The 22,825-nt window shown below is 44.5% G+C and overlaps 2 protein-coding genes and 1 long non-coding RNA gene across 3 annotated transcripts in view; 2 read left to right on the top strand and 1 right to left on the bottom strand.

Annotated features, from left to right (window-relative positions):
• Window positions 1–910: 910 nt before the first annotated feature.
• On the bottom strand, window positions 911–15,489 carry LOC129605048 (uncharacterized). The gene is made up of 3 exons (XR_008696517.1): window positions 15,455–15,489; window positions 1,954–2,298; window positions 911–1,844 (listed from the first exon to the last, which is right to left on the bottom strand). It is a non-coding gene; the product is annotated as an uncharacterized LOC129605048 (long non-coding RNA).
• On the top strand, window positions 6,863–8,794 carry foxl2a (forkhead box L2a). The gene has a single exon (XM_029172265.3). It carries the CDS (start codon window positions 7,120–7,122, stop codon window positions 8,038–8,040), a length of 921 nt encoding a protein of 306 aa, XP_029028098.1. The 5' UTR covers window positions 6,863–7,119; the 3' UTR covers window positions 8,041–8,794.
• Window positions 15,490–16,792: 1,303 nt separating the features above from the next.
• pik3cb (phosphatidylinositol-4,5-bisphosphate 3-kinase, catalytic subunit beta) overlaps window positions 16,793–22,825 on the top strand; it is a 30,937-nt gene continuing 24,904 nt past the window's right edge. Inside the window, exon 1 of the mRNA XM_029171156.3 lies at window positions 16,793–17,046. The gene's annotated coding sequence lies outside the window, so the exon portion shown is untranslated. The remainder of the gene's footprint in view (window positions 17,047–22,825) is intronic.

The raw sequence follows: 22,825 nt of genomic DNA, 5'->3' as shown, positions 1-22,825 counted from the left end.
CGTGACTCACGTTGTGGAAGAATTGAATTATTTCGTGTTTAAACTAGTTTTTATCTCATTTAATTGTAAAATTTCATTTCTTTCCTCACAACTGATGGGTTGTGTTATAAATAATTAGTTTTTTAGTGCATTGTGCCTCAAACCTTATCACAATTTTTGCACATGGTTGTAATATTAAATGTTCTCTTTATTGTCCACACCGTTGCACATTTTGTCTGTTTTTAGTTGTAAGCGCACTTTTCATTTTGTTTAGAAAATGTTGATTTTTGACTTATTTTTAGTGTATTTGGCTCATTTGTTACATTTTCTAGAATATTTTTTTCATTTCTCTACATTTCAGTACGAAATGTAGTGAAATGCTTGTTTCTGTGAAATACAACATTAAACATAACTGAATGCATCATGTTATACATAATAAGATGCAATAATGTAGTTCAAAAAGTACAATATTACATCATTGTGGAATGTGCATAATTTAATATAATTTTATTTAACAATTTAATGTAACCTTGTGATTAATAACAATTTCTCGAAGCTCATTTACCGAAATGCAACTATTCCATCCAGCGTCTCACCTCAATTACATTTGACTTTCTGCACATCTGTGACTCCGTCCGTTCATGTTCCGCTCGTGTAGACGGCACACATCAGCACCAGATCTGAATGGTTAGCGCTTGCCAAGACTCTGGTGCCCAGCGTGATGTTGCTTCCTGCAGGAAGAGGGAGAGCAAAACAGGACATCTTCAGATCTGTCAGGGGAGCGGGCCCTCTCCTCCTCTCTGCCCTCGGGGGGAAAAGCACCAAAGGAAGCGCTCGCTCGCTCCTTTTATCCCCCCCTCCCCCCATGTCTGCCCCGGCCCTGCTCTCCTCTCCCCGGGACGCGCTCTCCCCGCTAGTGCTCATCTTCTGCTCCGCGTCTAAATCAAACAGTGATGCACGTCACCTTCCATGATCTCACATAGTGACATTGCCACTGTAGTTTGTTGTGGAAACAGTAGGCAATAACAAGAATCATATATCACCATAATAAACTAATTCTCATACAGCCGCAGTGTGCAGCACTTGACATCAATGCATTACAGCCTCCTGACAAAACAAGCAAATATGAATCCATTGGAAAGGAAAACTGACAAATTTAATCTTGTGCCAGTGCTAAAAATGTGCAGAATTTAAAATGATTTCCAAAATATTCAAACTACTTTTATAACAAATAATTTTATGAATCGGTTCATTTCAATTATTCATTATTTTACTTTTTTCACGTCAAAATATCCAGTTAGCATCTTATTGCAAAGACAACAATCTTACCTGCCACTCAGGCCTTAAACATGAAGCAAAAGAGAAAAAACACAAAAGAAAAATAAATACCAATATTTATCAACACATTTGCATGCATGGCATGTTTACATGCCATTTATTCTGAATGGATCAATATCTCACTGTTCTTTTTAGGCATTTTCTCATTGGTAAATGAGTAATTGGGTGATTACAATTAGTTTTATTTTCAACTTTTCCTGGTTATTCCATTTGGCAGCAGTAACACTGAGCTACCCCCCCCCAACCATCACCAACACTGTCACAGATGCTGTGTGTTCTGTTCGTGCCTTTCATTTTTTTATGCCACGGATGTTGTCCCTCGTGCGATCCATTGCCTGGTTTCCCTGTTTGTTATTGTGGTCAAGATGGAGGCCGCGATGCTTGAATTGGGGAGGTTTGTGTGGTGGGGCGTGTGTAAGCCGATCCCACGGAGAGGGACGGCCTGCTGGCGATTTAGTGGTGCCCGTGGCTTCCAGGGCTCATCTTCAAATTATGGCGTGAATCATTTCATGTCAGCAAACGGCGGTCTTCATCAGCAGCCACATCAAACGTGAAAATGAAAAAAAGCTAATTAACTTTTTTTTTTCTTACATGAATTTAGTTTTTCTATTGTTGCATAATTAAAAATTGCCTTACCCATAACTTCCTTATTTCCTCTCTTTGTAATGACACACACCAGCATGGACCTACTAGTGTCTAGATATGTTTAATGGATAACAGCAAGATAAAAGGTGCTCTACATGGACAATAAAGGCCGCTGACGAGGGGACAGAATAATGGGCAGCTGGTGTTCAGGAGACAGTCTGGCTTCCCGCTGCGCTCTTTCCATGCGGCGATTAGATAACATCTCGTACCTTATTCACCGCAGCCCACATGCACTCTGCTCTATTGCACACAGGTAGGCAGGCATGCTAGAGAGGAGGGGAATAACCTTGCCTGGTTGCCTTGGCGACGTGAGGGTTCAAAGGAAGGCCGCAGAGTCTGATAGAAGAAGAAGAGGAGGTGCGTTTTGAGGATTCGGCTTCGTTTTCCTCCTCCTGCTGCTGCTGCTGCGTTTTGGTGGAAGTGAAACAAGAGCCAACCTGACAGGTAACACGTCCACCCCGTCTGATATCAGTCACCAATGCAACACGCAGACCACCAAGGCAGAGCCCCGCCCCTATAGTCCGTTCCGCGCCATTAACACGCTGTTCTCACATGCAGTTCAGCTGTAAAGGTCGATTTATTCACCTCGGACTTCTCCCCATCCTTCAACTGGGGACGGCGAAGATGCCGCGTAACGAGCGCGCACATGTTCAAACAGGCGTCTCAGAAAATGAAAGCGCGGGTGGCGACCGGGCTCCGAGGCGCTGCGTGAAGGCTCGTGGTCGGGTCCACACTTTGATCTGTCTTCAGGGTGTCGGCTGGCAGCAGTGTTTGTTTGCCCAGCGAGGCCGGCTACCTGTGTAATTACCTCTAACCAAGTGGCTTGTTTTGATTTGGCCTGAAATCTGATCCCCGACCGGGATGATGATGATGATGAGGATGATGAGGATGATGAGGAAACGTGTCTGAGGTTACGTGGGGATTCGCAAGTGTGAGCTGGTTCAGGGGTGACGAGGTTCAGCCTGCGACTCCGGGGGAAGTTTATACTGAGGGGAGGGAAACCGGGGCTTGTTATTCACATCCACCAGAGCTGATTGTCACCGGTTCTCGTCTTTGCTTGAACTTAATCTCGCCATCGTTGCCTCTCACATGAACCGACTGCAAAGCCTCCCTCCGAGCTTGAATGCACATGCAGCACTCGCATATTTCTGCACCCTGCGATTCCTTTAAATCCTGGCAGCAATTCAGAAAAACCTCAAAGAGCGTGTTGTTGGCAGGAGGCCGCGGCGCGTCACCTCTCTATAAAGGTTAGCAAGAACACTGCGACTCTCAGCTCCTTCTCTCATCCTCCCTCTCCAGTCTGAATCAGCTTCAGTTGCCTTTATCATTTCTGTTCAAGTGGAGCATTAATATGATAGCGTCACCTTGTTTAAGTTCTCCAACTGGACCAGAATTTATTCCTTTTAGTGTTTCTCCATATGACAAACACCCCAAAAGATGCATTTATACATCGTGACCTTTTGATGGATTATGTCCATGTTACAGTGGTTGCTGTCACAAGGTCAGAAAACTTCCCATAACCTTCCTGCAGCAGATAGGAAACAGTCAGAGACGACCACCCACCCAAAACACCTCTACACGCATCAACCTCTGCTGTGGGTGAAGGAATATGGTGGGGGTGCATTCATACAATGAGCCAAGCGTTTGCTGTACAATGAAAGGGAGTATGTCACAACCCCCCCAAGACATTTTTCTCATAGCAGCCCATGTGTCCATGCTCATGTGTTTGTCTGTCTGAACCCCCCCCCCCCCCCTCATGTGGGCAGCAGGGATGCAAAGGGGACAGAGAACCTGGTGGCCAGTGTTTATTTGCTCGCTCTCTATCTGAGAGGAACAATATGTTAGAGACTCTACATGAGGGCTGAGGGCACATCCTCCTCCTCCACCTCCCGTTTCCATCCTGCACCTCTCGCTGTTCAGTGATGCAGGCGAGCAGGATGCAAATGAGGCCGAAACCTGTATCAAACTGGGACGGTGGTCACCGTTCAGATCAGATGAATCTGTGTTCAGATAATATTTAATGTCACGTATACAGTGGTTGATATTAACTCAAAATTCATACGGTTTAAATCTTTAGATTTATTAACGTATGTGAAGCCATTTATTACCTATATTTTGATTATAAACATGTAATTATTAATCATGACCAATAAGCTCGCTAATTTATTCCTCCTTTTGTGTCGCACGCACAAAATAACTTTCTCCGTCATAACATATTTTTTGGAAAATAAATTACAGGAAAAGAGGAAGAAAGCAAAACTATAACGTAAATCAATAAAATTATTTTGTATTGATGCTGGCATACATTTTTTAATCGGTAACGAGCTTGTTATGATTATTTCAATACATTGTTTATGTGCTTTCCTTCGCTTTCACGTGTTTGACACACTGGCTCGTGCCCGGCTCTCAGAGCCGGGGCGAAGCCTCCACAGTCCGGGTCGTTGTACTCCGATCCCAACCTGACCCGGAGGATCCGTCCGCCGCATTCCACCCGCACGCGCTATCATAAACATCCTAGTTGGAGACTCGCGAGGGCAGGAAGTGCGCGAGGACAGGAATTCCACTCTTTCAAATTACATTACGGCCCGTTACAATGACGGCTCCGGTTTATTGCAGGCCCACAGGCGCACCGAGGAATAAAGATCAACGGGGTCCTGTCAAATAAGAGGAGGAACATTAACGGACGCTCACGGGCGTGACATTCACAGCTCTGTCATTTGGTCCAGGTCGCCTTTTATCGCAGGCTCAATGAAACCTCAGTCCTGCCAAATTTAATTAGCTTCTCACTCAGATGTTTGGCGTCAACACCCGCTTGCTGTTGACATTTAGTGAGATAATTGTGAAACTTCCGTCACCTATAGCACAAGTAAAGCATATATTAATACGTGTTTCTTCTATGTGGAAGTACGTTGCGTTGAGTGTGTCACTTTTGTGCATGAATGTTCTACATGTTCAGATTTATTCATTAAATGGAAAGTCGGATAAACTTTGGTGAGAAGATTTTTTTTATTTTATCACCAAGACGAACTGTCAGGTCAGAATTAAGAAAATAATCCACGTGTTAAAAAAAAGTGAATGTTAGTCTTTCTCCGTTATTTGCCATTTCTAGTGATCTGTTATATACAGGTCACTTTTTAGGCTAAGTGAAGTCTACAACACGTCACGTGTTTTGTTTACGGGTTGTCGACACAGTTTACAGCTTTGTTGTGACGTGACTCGCGTGACCCGGAGAGGAAACAGGTAAACTAAGAAGAACTAGCAGCTGCTTCACCTGCAGAGACGTGTTGCCAGATCAGCGAGAAATCAGCATCTGGCTTACAAATTTGTAACCGAATAAATGTAGTTAATCGGGTGATTTAAAATGGTAAATGTTTTCTAAATATTTTATATTCACTGCTTAATATGGATAATTTAAAAAGTAAAATTGGTTAATTAACTCTAAGATAGCCTAATTAATGAATGCACTGAGACAACCGGGGCATTTTAATACACGGAGCATAAGAAAAACAGGAAGTTGTTGTCGGCAATTATGTTATTATTAGTCTGGTTAAAAGCGTTACGACGATATTGTAAAGCCATTTCTCAAGTGGGTTTTGTGCTTTTAAGACTAGACTTTCTCTGGAATTAAAAAGAACAAACGTCTCTAGACATCATGAGCTAAACGCAGACTATAGGCGGTCAGAAGAGACTATTTTGCGTTCTCTGCTTTGACAAAGTTATTTTCTCTGGCGAGTTAATTTATTAAGTAATGAAAACATTAAATGCCCTAATTCAAACAAAACTGACATAAGCAAAAAGAAAAATCACTGAAGAACTTAAGTTTTATATTATTATGGGTAAAGTGACAAACAAAAGAAGTAAAATGAATCCAATTTGCATTAGCCTTTTTAACAGCCATTTTATTTGTCTGAAAAATTCTGAATCTGCATCATTGTGTTAATCAGTAGATGTGTGCATTAAGGTAGTAGGTGACATGTTTAACTGGACAAAAACAAAGACATATCGGTGTCGTCGAGATTAAAGGGGGACGTTCTCCGTTTTACACATGTGAAAGAGACATTGAAACGCCCTGTACCGCTTAAAACTGCGAGTCCGTGGTTAATTGCACGTTGAGAGACGGCCGGCTCTCATGGCGCTTCAGCTGCTGCGGCCAGGCTGCAGACTGGGTGCAGGGTGATGACACACATGCCAATGCTGTTCCACCTGCACAGACTCCCAGAGCACGGAAACTCGCTCTCAGCCGAGGGGACCCTCATGGGTGGCCGAGGAAATGTACACCTCTTCACGCGCTTCCCTCAATGCCAGCTAATTTAAATGGCCCGATCTATCCGGAGTTTCTTAGAGCTGCGGGTATTCAGCTGTTTGCAAATGCACACCACTCTGGTCTACGTATACGCCATTTGCTTAGGATTTGACTACGGTAGTTTGCATCAACTTGGAAACAACCGTTCGTGGTCGTAAATACTCAAATTAAATGCCTTGTTCGATTAAATAATTCGTTACACAGCTTGTATCGAAACATTCACCAAATGCTCGTTTTCTTTGTAAATAAAACAGCAGAAACGAAAATGTTTTAGTACTACAAGTTCATTTAACGCGATGATATTACAAGGGCTGCTAAATGTGACGCGTCGTTTAACCCAGCTGCAATTTGTTTAAATGGTTTTCTATGAAATTGACGTTTAACGTCGAATCTGTACTATTTTGACCCGGGTGTAAACACAAATTTCATTTCAAGAAAAAAAAAAGCCAATTTCTGTCAGCAACTGCGGCCGCCAGAGGCGGAACTCGAGTGCGCGCAAATCAGGAAGCACTACGTCGCTCCGCGGAGCGCGGTGGCGCAGCAGCAGCCTGTCAGTGGGCTTTAAAGCGAGGAAAGGGCTGGGCTTATTGACTCGCAAAAAACGACTAAGGTTGCGCCTGCAGCAGAAATCAGTGTAGAAAAACTCCGTCGAAGAGGCGAGAGGTGTCGATTCGTGCAATCTACTGAGCCGCAGAGTAACGACTGCTTTGTGCGCAGTTCGGGAAGAACCCGTTCAGCCCCCGGCTCCTCCCGAGGTTTGCCTGCGCAGCGGCGCGTTCGTCGGGCTCACATGTGCCATTAAGACCCCCGGTTGTTGGCATTTGGACTGGACGTGTTTTGTTTTGGTGCGCGCAATGATGGCCACTTACCAAAACCCGGAGGATGACGCAATGGCCTTAATGATCCACGACACCAACAGCAGCAAGGAGAAGGAGCGACCCAAAGAGGAGCCGGCCCAGGACAAGGTCTCGGAGAAGCCGGATCCTTCCCAGAAACCACCGTACTCCTATGTCGCGCTCATTGCCATGGCCATTCGAGAGAGCTCCGAGAAGCGCCTCACGCTGTCTGGTATTTACCAGTATATAATCAGCAAATTTCCCTTCTATGAGAAAAACAAAAAAGGCTGGCAGAACAGCATCAGGCACAATCTAAGTCTTAATGAATGCTTCATTAAGGTTCCGCGTGAGGGCGGCGGGGAGAGAAAGGGGAATTACTGGACACTCGACCCAGCCTGTGAGGACATGTTTGAGAAGGGGAACTACCGGAGGCGCCGCAGGATGAAGCGGCCGTTCAGACCCCCGCCGACGCACTTCCAGCCGGGCAAGTCCCTGTTCGGGGGCGACGGCTACAGCTACCTGTCCCCGCCGAAGTATCTGCAGTCCAGCTTCATGAACAACTCCTGGTCGCTGGGTCAGCCGCCCACGCCCATGTCCTACACGTCCTGTCAGATGGCCAGCGGCAACGTGAGTCCGGTGAACGTGAAGGGGCTGTCGGCCCCCTCGTCCTACAACCCCTACTCGCGGGTACAGAGCATGGCGCTGCCGAGCATGGTGAACTCTTACAACGGCATGGGTCACCATCACCACCCCGCGCATCCCCACCACGCGCAGCAGCTGAGTCCCGCCACCGCCGCACCGCCGCCGGTCTCCTCCGGCAACGGGGGCGGCCTCCAGTTCGCCTGCTCCCGTCAGCCGACGGAGCTCTCCATGATGCACTGCTCGTACTGGGAACACGAGACCAAACACTCGGCGTTACACACAAGGATTGATATTTAAAGTTTACCACGCGGTCCGCGCACCAACGGGGACTCGGTGACAACTAGTTCCTGTTATTTCAAAACAGAACCAAGAGTATTTCGAAGAGACGATTCCGACGAGCTTTTTTGGGTCCAGCTGACGCCTATAGCCGCGTGACGATGGGGAGGTATGCGTTACTGACAACGTGTTATCAAATGGAACCGAGACGTGAAGAAGTCGCCAGGACGCGTCAGGTAGCGCGAGCTCTGGGAACCATTTCGTGCGCCTGCCTTTCACTTGAACTGATGGCCATTCATTCGGTGTTTTAGTCAAGATTGTGCTCGCGAAAAACCTCACTTTCACGGAGATGGTCGCCGCCTTTGCTGTGCGTAAAGATGCCTCTCGGCTTTACGCAGGGCTCATCCAAACCATTGCCTAATTAATCGTGATCACGAGATGCCCTAATTAGGTCAGCGCTTTCTTGTGTAATTAATTCAGAGCTCATTTTGGTATCATGTATCAAGGTAAAACCTCCACGTGAGCCTCGTCCAGGTCAACAGACTGCCAAAATCAGGGTTTTTCATATCTCTCGATGCCATGTGTATGTATATTATTTACGAAATGACGCCAGCCAGTGCCAGGTTTTGTTAATCGTTCTAATTATTATTTTTTTTATAAACGTGATTAGCTTTATAGTCTCATTCATGTTGGGGCCATGTTTCATTTTAATTAGCACTTTTCCCTCTTTTCTAGGTTTGTGAATTTCTTAATAAACTTGTATTTCTTAAAGTAATGCAGTGGTCATGAAGTAATCTTTTTCATTCTGACCGTAGCCACACGAGGCAAAAAAAAAAAAAATACTCGCATTTTACTAGAAAACACTATTATTTAACATATGCTTTGAATAGCAGTAAACGGTGATTTTAGGTAAACCACCACTGCGCTAGATTAGTTTTGCGTCTGTGTTTGTTCCACAGTTTGCTGCGTAAAATGTCATATTTTCTGGCGCAAGGTCAATGTGAAAAAGGTCTGTAAATTAACTGACGTTCAATAATAACTATACGGTTAATAATTATCTAAATCTATTTTTCAGTATGGGGGATAAACTGTGCAAACAAGTAAATATCTACTTAAATGCATCTACAAAGCAAAATCATTACAAAATACTTTGAGTATTTGCCCACCTGTTAACGAAATTATGCAGTTTCTTTCTGTTATAATAAGGAACAATTATTTACAAGTGTTTATTATAACTCAATATTAGTCCAATGACAGTAGCGAATAATACCGTGTTTTGTTTCAATATTTAAACATCAGGCTCATAATTTTTACTCCTCAAATAAGTAATTCATTTTAAAACCAATTACTTACATTTAATCTATATATATATATTGCATAAATACATTACGGGTATTTGCAGCAACAAACGTAACGTTTATACATTTATTCGTTGACTAAAAGCCTATAAAACAGAAGTATTAAACGGACTTAAAGCCAACAAAAACAGGAAACGTCGAACCTGCAACGCAACGTCTCTAAAGTTGAATAGCGCGATAATGAACAGATTGATCCCGTGCCATTATGTAAGACAGACTTTTTTTTATACCAACTCACTGACAGGATATTCGCTGCAGGATCAGAGCAGAACAGTCAGACAACTGCTCCCTCTTAGCTGTGTTTTAAGTGAGACTGTTGAATTACGCGGACACATTTCCTCGAGTCCCAGAGGATTCAAGGCGGCGCCCTGAGCCAGTTTACTGAGGGAAAAGACAGACTTGCAGCCTGCTCCAGCTGATCTCAGCCCTGTTTAGAATGTTTTAATATTATACCGCATTCAGACTGATGCCAGTTGGACTTCATTTTTTAATTGAAGGGGCGTAGCACCGTGATAAATTGAATGTTTCGACAACACTATGATGCATGTGGTGAAATTATTTCATAAGCGGCCCCGTCACAGAAAAAAAAAATACTTAATGAGGCTCAATTATTTTTTTGGAGTCGCATTTGGCGCCGCATGCAGTTTGCTGAAGCAAAGTCAACAGCATGATTTGGAAAAGGTGTTTCCACGTTCACCTTCATCCAACCTCTCTGCGCCACAGCGACTGTCAAACACAGACTCATCATCCAAACGCACTAAAAACACACACACCCTCGACTTGTGCTGCAGGGGAAATCAATAGCACTGAAATAAAACATAAAGCTCCACTGTTTTGCGGACAAACGTTTTAATAGGGTTACTCCTGCTGATCCAATCACTTAAATACTTTAGTAAAATGTTATTTGGTTTAAAAAATTTTGTCGGCTAGAATTACTTCAAACTTTCAATTCAAGTAACTGGAGATGAGAAACTGAGCAGCAGAAATGTGAAGAGCAGACAACTATCAAGCATAAAGTCACATTAGCGTCTGAACACAAGGAAATCATGGGCGAAAAGTCTCCAGACGGTTTTGTTCGTATGGGCTCTTACACGACGGCATGTGCGTTCAAATTAGAGGACTTGAAATTCTCAAAGTCGCCCCTCAAATAGTTAATTGGTCCCAAAAATTAATGAGGGATTTTATTCTGAAATGGCACGTTTCGCTTCATTTATAAATAGTATAGTGTGAAATGTTGCTCACTTGAAAGTTGGAACGTTTTAAGTTACACTTAAAGTGAACAAACTGACTGATAACTGATTAATTTAACAAGCTCAAATCCCGCACACAGTGCAGTTTCTGTCTTTGCGCTCAGACAGGTCACAGAATGAGACGCGTGATCCTTTGCTGACTGGTCTCCAAGGACATTTGTTCTAACATCCGTTGTCCAACATTCTATCACTGACTCTGTCGTTTTCCCCACCGCTAAATAACGCGTTGCACAAACCAGCCGTTGGGATCTGAGCACTTTTAACACCGTTCGTCCAATAAAGGTGCAGCCACAAACGTGGACACTTCTCCATTCTCCTGTTGCTGAGTGAGTCTGTAATGTAGCTGTGTACGTTCTCCGCTTCCTCACATTAATGTTTTGTAAACAATAGGGAGATAAGGGCGCATTTGAAAGGCAACTGTATTGTAAATACTCTTCCAAAAATAATAAATACAAGTGTTTTAGAAGAAATAATGTTTCGGCGAGTGTAACTAACCTTTACATAAACCGCTGAGACAAATTCTAAAAATGTATTTATGTCATTGCTTTTATATAGGATTTGTTTGAGAGATTGTTCGACCGTATTTTTTTTAGACAGACCAACTACTTAGACCGAATTCATTAATTTATATTGTTAAGCAAACGCTTCAGTTTATTAATTCTATTTTGCTTCTAGCTGTGTGTTTGTAGCTGGACTGAAAGTTAAGTGACTTAGCTGTAAACTAGTGTCCATAATAAATCACCCACTATGCAGTTACACACGCAACAGGCACACGTGGATGCAACTTTTTGGGGAAACTCATCTTTAGTGTGTGGAAAAACGCCACAAAGTGGACGGAGGGCTGCAGGTGTGGATGTGCGCAGAGAGGTTGACGGTTCAGCCGGGAACAATGGGCCTGCACACAGGATGTCCACGGGCTGGGAGAGATGAGGCCAACCGAGGATCATGGCTGCAGCAGGCCTGCTTTAATAAGCGGTCCTGTTTGACACCATGATAATGTCCCGTGGCTTTTCTGTTATTAAACTTTGCCACTTTCGCTGTGCTGTTTTTGTTTTATAAAATTATATTATGTTAAATCTAAAGCATGCATTTCTTGAAATGGTTCAAGTGGTCAAGCTCGGTAGCAACAAATGCTTCATTGTGTTATTATTCAAAGTGATAAGTCGCTTTGGGAAAAAAAAAACATACGCGCAAAGTTTACCATTAATCAAATATTTAAGGTTTATTGGCGATCTACTAATAGCCAGGCCACAAAAGGAGTGAGTCTGTTTATAGAGACACGCGTGGTGCATGTCCAGAAGCTGTAAGTGATGAATAGATGTTCCTACTAATCCTCGATTATTTCTGTCAGGGGTGAAAAGGTTTAGCTCAATGTGTGGATTTGTTTTCGTGCGTCTTTTCCGCCGAGCGCGTACTGAATAACCGTGATTGTATCCTTTGTTGTGCTCTCGCAGATGACAGATTATAATCAACAAGACGAACGAGGTCAACTCATTGTAGAAGTAACACATTTGACCCCCGCCGCCGCTTCTTCGCCACAACCCAAAACGGAGAGAGGCGCCCGCGCGCGCGCAAACGCGCGTGGAGCGTACCTGGACTCGTTCCGGGAACGCCGGGCCGCACGCTCGACGGGGCGGCAGCGATGCGACCCGGCCGGTCGAGTCACACGTAGGTTGCAGCATTCCCAGTTGCTGCACACAATTGAATTCCTGCCATTCTCGCTAATGTTTAAGATTGAAGAGCAACAGTTTCCACATAGAAGCGGCGCACATCACCCTAAACCCATTGAAAAGGAGACTGGGGGTCACCACTGTTTGGTGCTCCGCTCCAAACAGGAAAATATGCAAAGATTTGATTCGCATAAAATCCGGCAATTGTTCACATCAGTATGAGTTTTTTTCCCCTTTCTCGCATTGGAGGAGAAGCAGCCGGAGTTTCACCGTTCGCAGCACATCTGTGCTATTTCTGAGACATTACACAATGTAGAAATGTTTGTTTTCTGAACTCGTCTTCTGGTGAATCTCCAATGTAAGCTACTTGTCACGGTGATCTACGTGATGTTTTCACAGACTGCTGATTTTTATCTTAATGGCAACCCTGCAGGACAATAGATTACACGCAATTATTCTTTAATAAGCCAATAAAAGCACAATAGCGCGCGTTCATAAACCATCACAGTTTATAAATAGGAACCGTGCGTTTGTTAAACGCGCCCGTGGTCAGAGGTTCATCAAATGTCTAGAAATATCATGTCTATAAATAAAGCGAGTGTCATCTATTCACAGGAGGGAAAATCATCACTGACCCGTTCTTACCCTCTAAACACAATCGGGCCACTCAAATGTCACAGCTCAGAGTCTGTCCGAACGGAGCAGGTTACAGCCGAGCGTGACCCGCAGAAAGATGATGAGACGCTAATGAAACGGATTTGCGCGTTTTTTCTGCACCAAGTCCGCGACAGGGGCAATTGTGCGTAACAATACTGCGTAAAAATAAAACAGACTATAGTCCCCCCATCATTAAGACATCGCCTTCAAGTGAATAATGCTTATGTAGCAGCGGACCTGAACTCATAATCTGACACTTACATGCTTTTGGTTAATGCTAATTTCTGCCGTGGATGTGGCGGAACTGCTCCGCTTATACTGTAAAAGGAAATGCGATAAAATGCTTCCGTTCCCTTGATTATGAGCTGCAAATTGCTTTGTCGGGATTTAAATGGCAGGTCTTTTCCCATCGTGCACTGATGGAGTCTATTTTTAACCCCCTTTCCTCTCTCTCGGCCCCCCCTTGAAAACTTCCGCAGGGTTGGCAACAAGGAGCTATTAGGATAACTCCTCTCCTGTTAACATTCCAATTAATCAAGATGAAACCCAATTCCCAGCGGCATCATTAAGGGCCAGCACCTGTTAAGTTAATTTATAAAGCGGTACAACTGGCTCGGTCACACTATGGGAGGGTGGGAGACATATTGCTGCAAATGCATCAACGCACTATCACTAATAGAAGTATGTTTGGTTATGAAAGCCAAACACTGCGCTTATTTCACAATCCAAACAAACCAGCGTCCTCTTGACTGACGCTGCAGTGAATGTCTGATAATTAATGCCGATTCCCTCAGTTACTAGTTGCTTTTTGTTGCATCACAACGCTTTTCTCCGATCCCCAATTTAAACCCTAAGGTTTTACCGAGTCTCTTTTCTATGGGCCATAATAAACGCGCATATAACAGGAAGTTGGCCTTGGGCCTGACCCTTGTCTGCCTTTACGCACAAGCCGAACTCAGCCTCAGGTCAAATCTCATACAATCCAATTGCACTCTTACTGCTTTCAAGCAATTGCGCACTGCTTGGCAAGGCCTCACAATTAAACAAATGATTATATTATGATATCCAAAATTATACGCATTCACATAAGGTACTCTTTCAAGTTAAATATGCTTTTTATTACATGCTTACCGTCTGTGATGAGATTATGCATAGTGAGGTTTGGACTGAGTTAGGGTACATTTAATCACATTAGAGGAGCAGTAATGGAAGCATGCTGGACCCACAACTACACTGCAGACGCTTTCTCCCTTTGAGCCCAGCTTATGTTTAGCAAATTTCAGACAATGAGAACATTATGAGGGGAACTGAGGGAGAGCCTATAACCAGGCTCACTTGTAGGTAAAGCACATGGCACATGACATAGGTTCTGAATCACTGATGAGGTGCACCACACATACTTGCGGCCTGAGGAGATCGTTTAGCTCTGACATGTTATAATTGCCAGTATGGTTCTGATCATTGCGTGATCTGGTTGTTCTGTAGAACTTTCCAACTGGTTAATGTCCGTGGCAGCGCAGCCGGGCGCAGTGCAGCAGCGACACCGAATGCCGTCGTTTAACTTTCACTCGCATACGTGAAAGTAGAAATATAATCGTTCCTTACAGCCGTCACTCAGATGTGTTGGCTCTGAGAGGAGTCTCTTGAAACGGGGTTGCCGTTCAAGAAAACGTGCGGTGCGTGGAACATTGCTGCCCCCTCGCGGCGTACAAAGGGATTACATTATCAACTTAAAAAAAAAATAAAAATGTTTCTCGTTTGCCGAACGGGTTTCCGAGAGACGAAAAAACAACAGAAAAAAAAAACATTGAGAAGAATTTGGTGCCGTTTTTTGCAATTACTATATAGTTTTCCCAAAACTTTCCTAAACGAATTTGGGTTAAAACGTTTGTAAAACATTTAATTCCATAAAAAGTGTGTTATTTGCTATTTCAGGCTTCTTGGAGTAATCGACATGGATATATAATTGATGAGATCATTAAAACTTTATGGTGCTGATTTTCGGCGTCTAAAAGAGAGACGATAACAACTGAAGAAAAGTTTGCCGTCCTCCCTGTGACAGAATTACATTAATCCTACACGCAGAGTTGAAAACAAATAAATTCCGAGTATACGACGCCACGCGCAGACGTCACCATCTACAGGCACACAAAGTCCGTATTAGTAACACAAGACCGGCCCTTAACTGGATTTCCCTAAGCTTCTATCATAATATTGCCTCCTTTAATCACATTAACTAGTTTCCCAGGGGATAAAGCTCTGGAGAAGCAACACAATCGCAGCAAATAAGGCCAAATATATAGTACCAGCACAACAGACTTTAATATTTTCTCCACGTCAGTTACCGTCGTATCTGTAACAGCTGTTCGAGTTTGCTTCAGTCTTTGAAAGTTTATTTAATAGTTTTTGTCGCCGGCTGGAGGTTTGTGATTCTAGAGCTCAACAGAGTAACATGTTTGGCCTTTGGGGAAAATGTCACAATGACGTGTTCATTTCTCACCTTAGTTTGTGCTTTATCATCTCCTACGTCAGTCCCCAGAACAGACAAATAACCTCCGGCGCGCTTTGACTCATTATAGTGTCACTCACCTGGAGGGATGCACCAAGTGTGGCGCTCAGGGGGGGGGGGGGGTCTTAGAGATGTGTTTTGTAGAAAACCTTCGACTATTCACAGTTTATATTCACGTGTTCCAATGTAGTGCTGCTGAATATATTTTAATACAGAGAATTTAATACATTTTTGCAGTAAATACAACTTTCGTCTGAACGTGACGACCCCGTCTGGGCAGGACTTTCTCTAATGGGTGGATCCGGGTCATTAGTGACGTTCGGCTCACCTGGTCTGGTTGTAAACAACCTGCTGGAAGCCTCCGCCGCCTCCGTTTCCGGGCTTCCACTGTGTTGGATTCAGTTTGTTGTTGTGACATTAGGATTCTGAAACTGTCCGACCATAAGTGTTAGAGAGTGCAGAGTGGTGATTGGTGTCTTTGTTTTTCTATTTTCAGTTCATAGGCTGCAGCCTTTTAGCTGCCAAACAAAATAAAACGTGGACATTTGGTGAACATACACTACCATTATTACAAGAGTAAATTTCCAGGAAATTTCTTTGTGAAGTTCGACATATTTAGTGGTGTTTCCACATTTAATCACCAGAGGGCAACAAAGCTTCATGTGGGGCCAAGAACACGCTTTAAACCGTATACATTTTATTAACACAAGGACATATTCTGTCTGAATAAATATTAAAGATGTTTTAGGTTTTAATGGTTATGGGCACAAATTAAAGAACAGACATATAAAAGTAATCTCAACAGATCGTCATTGGATTTAGTTGATTCCCCAAAACATTCTCTCAGCCTTACTTCAAGTAGATAAATAAATCTTGGATAAATCTTTGTACAGTGTGGAGAGTTTTGGGCCGATAGTGATGGTAGGTTGCGGCTTCACAATAAAAGCTGGTTTGAGAAATGATAAATTTCAGTAACTACACGGATAAAGCAATATAAAAACAAAGACCTTCAAATTCACTTCTGCATATTAAACACATGTGTAGGATATATTTGTTATAAAAAAATAGTTGTGTGACTTTATAAACTCCAAGCACTAGTTTGGAAAAAGTGTGTAATCTAATCTGATTTGTTTTCCCTTTAAAACTTCATAACCTTTAGAGTAATCATAAAAAATCAGGTCAGTGAACCTATACAGAATTCCTCTTCATATACTACTATTAAAATATTATATAACCAATGCAAATATTTAAATCCAACTTTGATTAAAGGCTGTAGATTAGATCTCAGTGCTTTTGTTTTGAACCCATTGACCGGATGTGTCGTTGTTCCACCTCGTCGCACGCTTGACGGCCGTGGAGGCGGGAGCGGAGGGAAGCGGCGGAGGCTTCATCTTCTGAAACAAACAGGAAGCAGGACCTCGCTCCTGTCCACCTGCGACGGCGGCCCCGCCTACATAGAGCCGAGCTGCGAGTCCGCCCACGCGCACATTTGCCCGACGGGAGGACGTGACGGCCGCTGGAAGTTACCGCTGCGGTTCCTCCGGACGCATTTCCCCAGCGAGCGCGCGACTCTGCGACTAAAGGTGAGTCCGGGCGCGTGTCCACGTCATTTCTCCTGGTCGCTCACACCTGTCGAGGCGTCCGCCGCGCCGACGTGCCCTCACCAGCCTGCCAGTTGAATGTCGCACGAGCAAAACGTCCCGTTCGCTCGTGAACTAGTCCACGCCGTCCGCGTTTCACTTCGACATTTAAGTATTGAGCTAGTTTGTCGCCCGCGTTTAGAGCCATAACGAGGTTTTAGCCGTTTAGTTGGTAATTAGCCGGTCAGTCGTGGCGGCGTCGTTAAGGTTCTGATTTAAAACCAGCGTTGTTCCTGCTTCTCGCGCAGCCGCGGACTGTGGCGGTGCGTTTGATCTGCGGGAGTTTTGCTCTTGGAGGTGTTTGTTTTAGCCGAGCGCGAGGCAACAAAGGGCAGCCTGAACTTCGCGGACGTCGGCTCGGCGCTTCTTCAGCCCGGTGCTGCGGACTGTAAACATTCCTCCGCGGCTGCGGCGCCGCTCGATACGCGGCTACATTGTAACTGTGGCGCTTGTCGCAGTGGAGGAACGCGTGTCAAGTTTTCCCATGGTGACAAACAAACAAGCGGGTTCTTCGCTGTTTAAGCCAACAGAGGTTTTAATTTCGTCATTCGTGTCTAATGGGGCCTCCCTCAATAAAATGAGTGTTTAATAGAAGTAATTAAGTTTTGTTTTTATTTGCGTTTCTTTCTTGAACCTTTCCCACCACTGCTCTGTCAAAGCGTTTTTAGTCCCAGGTCCCACTGGGACACAGCACTTACTCGAAGCAGCGTCACTCCTGTGCCTGTTTTGTGATTGTGTAACGGAAATACTGTAAAGGGGATGTGAAAACTTGCAGAGTAATCCGTGTTGTCAGCCATTTTTTTTCTTCCACAATCCCATTAACCTTTTTCTTAGCTTTTCATTTCATTCAGGGACGGACGTCAGCAGCGTCTGCGTGTCCGTGGTGGAGGTTATAGCTGCTGATGTGGCTGAACTCACCATGAGAGAACAGACAGAAACCAACAGCTGTAGAATAACTGGAACCAATTGTTACCATTCTTTGTCTCCAGTCTCTCGTTCTCACTCACTATTTGACACATTTACGTGTGACTTGACAGTTGTGGCGAGTTATTGTTTTTAATTGGTCTTGAAGTGCATTCGGGTTTAGACATGTCCTACTTCTCCTTAATAGTTGGTTGCTTTCCCGCTGAATCACGCACTCCATCCGTGTTTGTGCTGCGCTGTCTGACAACAAGCCCCCTTCGTTCACACGGTCGACGGAAGTGGATTTGTGAGTTGCAGCTTCCACTGGGCTCCGTTTATAGGTACGTGGCTGTGATCGGTTTGCGGGAGCGTGGGGGAAAATGAAGCAGGTGTCGGAGCATCCTCATGTCAACGCCCTGGATTTGATCAGTAGGACGAGTTAAGACTGTTCAACCAGCTTTTTTAAGGCAAATAATGAAAAGTGCAGCTTTACACTTATAACAAGTGCCAGTTGAATAAAATAGTATAAATGCAATCAGATTTGCAGTTCAGTTTTTATGTATATTATATAGGGTTTGATCATAGATGTACAGAGTCATGTCTCGGGATCCTCATTTAGTCTGTTTTATTTGTGTCTTTTTGTCCACACACACATTTGAACCATCCCTCGCACCCAGGACCCGGTTCTTTGCAGAGGGAGTCTCATTTTGTGTTACAAAAGAGGAGCAGAGTTTCCCAAGAGACTTGGCCAACGTTTGCTCCTGCTCTAGTTGTGTTGACATGCCACTACCAGCGCGCTAATGTTGTTTCTATCAGGCAGCGGTCCACCCCGGCCAGGGCGGCGTCTGCTGGGCTGTCCTCCGAGGTGAAGTCGCAGCGCGCTGATAAGGCGAGCTGACGTCACGCTGCCGACCGCCGCCAACAATGCCGCTGTTTTGCTCCAAGCCAGATTTAGTCTCAGAGCAGGCCTCTCTGGAGGAACCGGGCTCGAGTGAAAGCAGAGTCCGAATCAAACAAGCAGTTCGGCATCTGCGGCGGCGTCTGCGTTGCGCTGATCGCGACTTTGGGTGAACTCTCATGCGTCGCGTTCGAGATACCTGAATAAAACAGGATGCTTGTGGCTGGAGTGAAGAACCCTGTGTCTTTGGCCTCGTTGACCGACACAACGGTGAAATTCTGAGGTAAAGATAAGCGCAAGGAGCCGTGCAGTTTAACCAGACTTCCTTTACATGCAGCGGTGTGGTTAGCGTCACTTCGTAGTCACTTTGACTCTCCCCATGGTTAAAGCACGGAAGAATAACACGATGTACTGGCACTGCAGCATGGTTAAACCAACACGCAGTGATAAGTCCAAGTATTTGGACAGTGGTGGGTTGTTCATTGTTTTGGCTCCACTCTGGCAGGTTGGATTTCAAGTGAAACAATGAAGAGGGGAGAAAAAAAAAGTGACTGAACTTTAACTTGTTCCCATCCATTCTGAGCGAACCGTGTGGGAAAGCTCAGCTAGTGGTTGTTCACGTCAAGTGTTCACATTCACCCTGTCATACTTGTAGACATCGTTTGTACAGAAACTACAGAGACGGTGAGGGATTAAATATTCAGGTGCTCATGAAGCTGTTGGCATTTATCTTTCTATTATTCACTGTCTTTCTCAGTCTCTCCTCTAACTCTCTCCTGCTTCCTGCTGCTCTACCTCTTAGTCATTAACCCCAATAAAGTGAAAGTTTTGCGCAACATCCTTTCAGTGAGTAAAATGCAAATAAGATGGTAAATGGGTTTTTTTCTCCCCCCTTTTCATTTGTTAGCTAGCTCCCTATCTCATCAACACCTGATACAGACCAGGCGTGAAGAAGGTTCAGTGTGAACCGAGTGATAGTTTTACAAGGAAGTTAAATAACCGTACCAGGAAAAATTAAATAATCATACCAAAAAATGTGACTGAGGTAAGGGCACCCTGCTGGAATCCTCCCCTGTGCTCCACAGCACGCCAGGACCTGCCAAGGAATGTAGAGGAGACGCAGGAGATGGATACGAGTCCAGTAAACGGCCAAATGTCAGAAGAAGAGAGAAGGTAGAGACACAAGAAAGGGGCGTGTGTAGAATGATAGAAGCGTATGCAGTCAGTTTTAATTAAATCTCTCAATACCAGTTTGAACCTATAAAGTAGTTTGTCACATTCATACACATTTACTTGAATGTGTAGCTACATCAGAAGCCATGGTGACAACGCAAAAATGCTTTGGTCGTGTGAATCGAGGCGCGAAAGGCGTCGCTACTTTAAACATCGTCAGCACAGCATGTGAAAAGGGAGGAGTCTCTCCGTGAAACCTGCCGTTCATCGCTGAACGCGGCCGTTGCTGACAGACATTTGATGTGAAGATGAGAGATTTGATCTGCACAGCCGTTCAAACCCAGATAGAAACTATCAGATGTGTGGTTTTTATCCTCTCAACCCTCCCCAGTCAGCTTTTTTTTTTTTTTTTTTTTTTGTTCTTTTGGCGTCAAAGCTCACAGAAATAGTAAGACAACACTGTAAACAAATAATTTCTCGTGTATAAATTCCAAAAAAGAATGTTGAGCAACAGGATCTGGGCACAAGCATGAAACTTCACCGGTTCTTGAGTTGCAGAACTGTTGCACAAGTTGGGTGATAGTTTCTCACAAGCGTCCGCCTCGGATTCTGTTTTGGTTACAAGGTGGTCAGGGGTTAAAGGCACATCAGTCAACAAATGCCCACTTCAAGTTTATTTGACTTGTCAGTATTATAGAAACTACAGTGTTATCTTTAAATGTAAGTTAATACTGCAGCACAGCTTTTGCACCAATGACCAACTTCAGGTTGCTGGGTTCATTCTGTCCTTTTATTTTCATACGTGTTACTTTGTAGAGAGCCAGGCGTCTTGAGTCTGACTCAGGTGGTTCATCACCCATGCCTGTAATACAGGAAGCGCAGCAGGTCCAGATCTGCACACGGACCTCCACCCCAGGGGGTCCAGCCTCCACGCTGTTACCCTAGAGGCCAAAACTTTGTCATCGTATGTCTGTGGCCGCGGTTTCTGGCAGCAGCATCCCTCTGTGCAGCCCATGACGCATTCACTGTCACACAGGCATACATGCAGTTCTCAGCCTTGTGATGGCTTAATATGCTTAAGAATGTGCTGTGACGTGGCAGGACCGCGCTCATAATAGTGTTGTTGTATACTGGGCCTTTGAAGCCAGTAAATTACAACCTTTTGTTTGCACACGAGATGCAGACATTTCAGAGAAAATGGAGAACTGAGGACGAGCTCGGCTCCGATGCTAAGACCATCATCCTACTTCCCGTTGTTTTATGATGTCATGGTGTCACGGCGTCTGGGCCGAGTAAAACATTTTATTTCAACTGCTCTAACTGTCTCACTTCTGTTTTTTTTTCCCAGCCTTCTGCATGTCTGTGTTGTAATTCTGTGATGTTTTGTCTTGAGCTGTGTGTATTTTGCCATCTCCCCCCAGGCTGAGATGGACCTTTGCTCAGCTGGGCAGTCGGAATGTAACTCATTTACAACATTGGATGGGAACTTCTGAAAAATACACAGCCACACTCCTCCCACCTAAGGTCGGCCTGACTATGGCTGCTATAAATAAAGACTGAAGCAGGCAGTCAAACAAAAGGAGACAGAGGGGGTTTGTTTTAAGGGATGCATTGATTGAAATGAATTAGTTTAACAGTAAAATTTGTTTTTCTCACATGCTGCTAATGGGAGGAGACAGTGTTTTTAAAAATACATGCAGTGCTCTTGATGATTATGGCGAGCTGGTGAATGACGCATGGTCAGGTGTAATGGCCCTTCAAACTACACTTTTTGAGGGAGTGCATGAGATGTGTGTACTGATGTGTGACCTCTTCTGCTTCGTAGCATCCGTGCCCAGGTAAATAATCTTGTCATGCCATTTTAAGGTACAACATTGGGAAGGGGGTGTCATTAAGGTAGGTCTGTTTAATGGCCAGTCCCTCTGCACTTCATCAACCACGTGTGTACAATAGAGCTTTCACTAAATTTTACAGCCCAAAGATATTCAGGGTATTTATTAGAACTGTAAAAGGTGAAAGTGTTCCTCTCCAGTTGAGGTCCCACATGATGAGGAAGTGTGTGTGTGTGTGTGAGAGAGAGAGAGAGACTTGGCTGCTGATGAAGCCCCCAGTCATTTTAGGATTGCGCATTCCTCGCATTCCTGCAGCAGGGGATGGGTGGAGGAGCGGAAGGGTGGGTGAGTGGGAGGGTGGTACATGGAGAAAAATCATATCAAAGTTGCTCAGAGAGGGAGTGGAGAGCATCACGCATCAGCAGCACTCCTGCGTGAGCGGCTCACTAGATGGACAGCGCAGTCGGCTACTGTACGTCAGAAACCGCTGCTGTGGCCGCTGAGCTGCAACTGTTGTCCCAATGACGTTATCCCTCAAATGATTTGAATCTAGTGAAGCAAACAACTGGTCATCTGGAGACCACTACTGAGCAATAATATCAAGGTACTGCTTGTGTGGTCTTCAGCATGGACTTCTTTGTTTTTAAACGGCTCAGCCACCTTTCTGTCTGTCCCTACTGTTTGTCTCCCCTGTAACACACACACACACACACACACACACACACACACACACACACACACACACACACACACACACACACACACGCACACGGTTGTGGATCCTGTGATTCTTTCATCTGGATCCAGACAGGAGTTAAACATTGACCGACTCTGGCCTTTTAGATTTTATCGTTTTGTTAAACGGCACACTTCCTGGAACCGGTCATTTCGTGTTTTGGGGGTTGGTGTGTGTAGA

This window comes from Betta splendens, chromosome 13 (assembly GCF_900634795.4).
Source record: "Betta splendens chromosome 13, fBetSpl5.4, whole genome shotgun sequence".
Lineage (NCBI taxonomy): Eukaryota > Metazoa > Chordata > Actinopteri > Anabantiformes > Osphronemidae > Betta > Betta splendens.
This window is presented reverse-complemented; position numbering and strand designations above follow the sequence as displayed.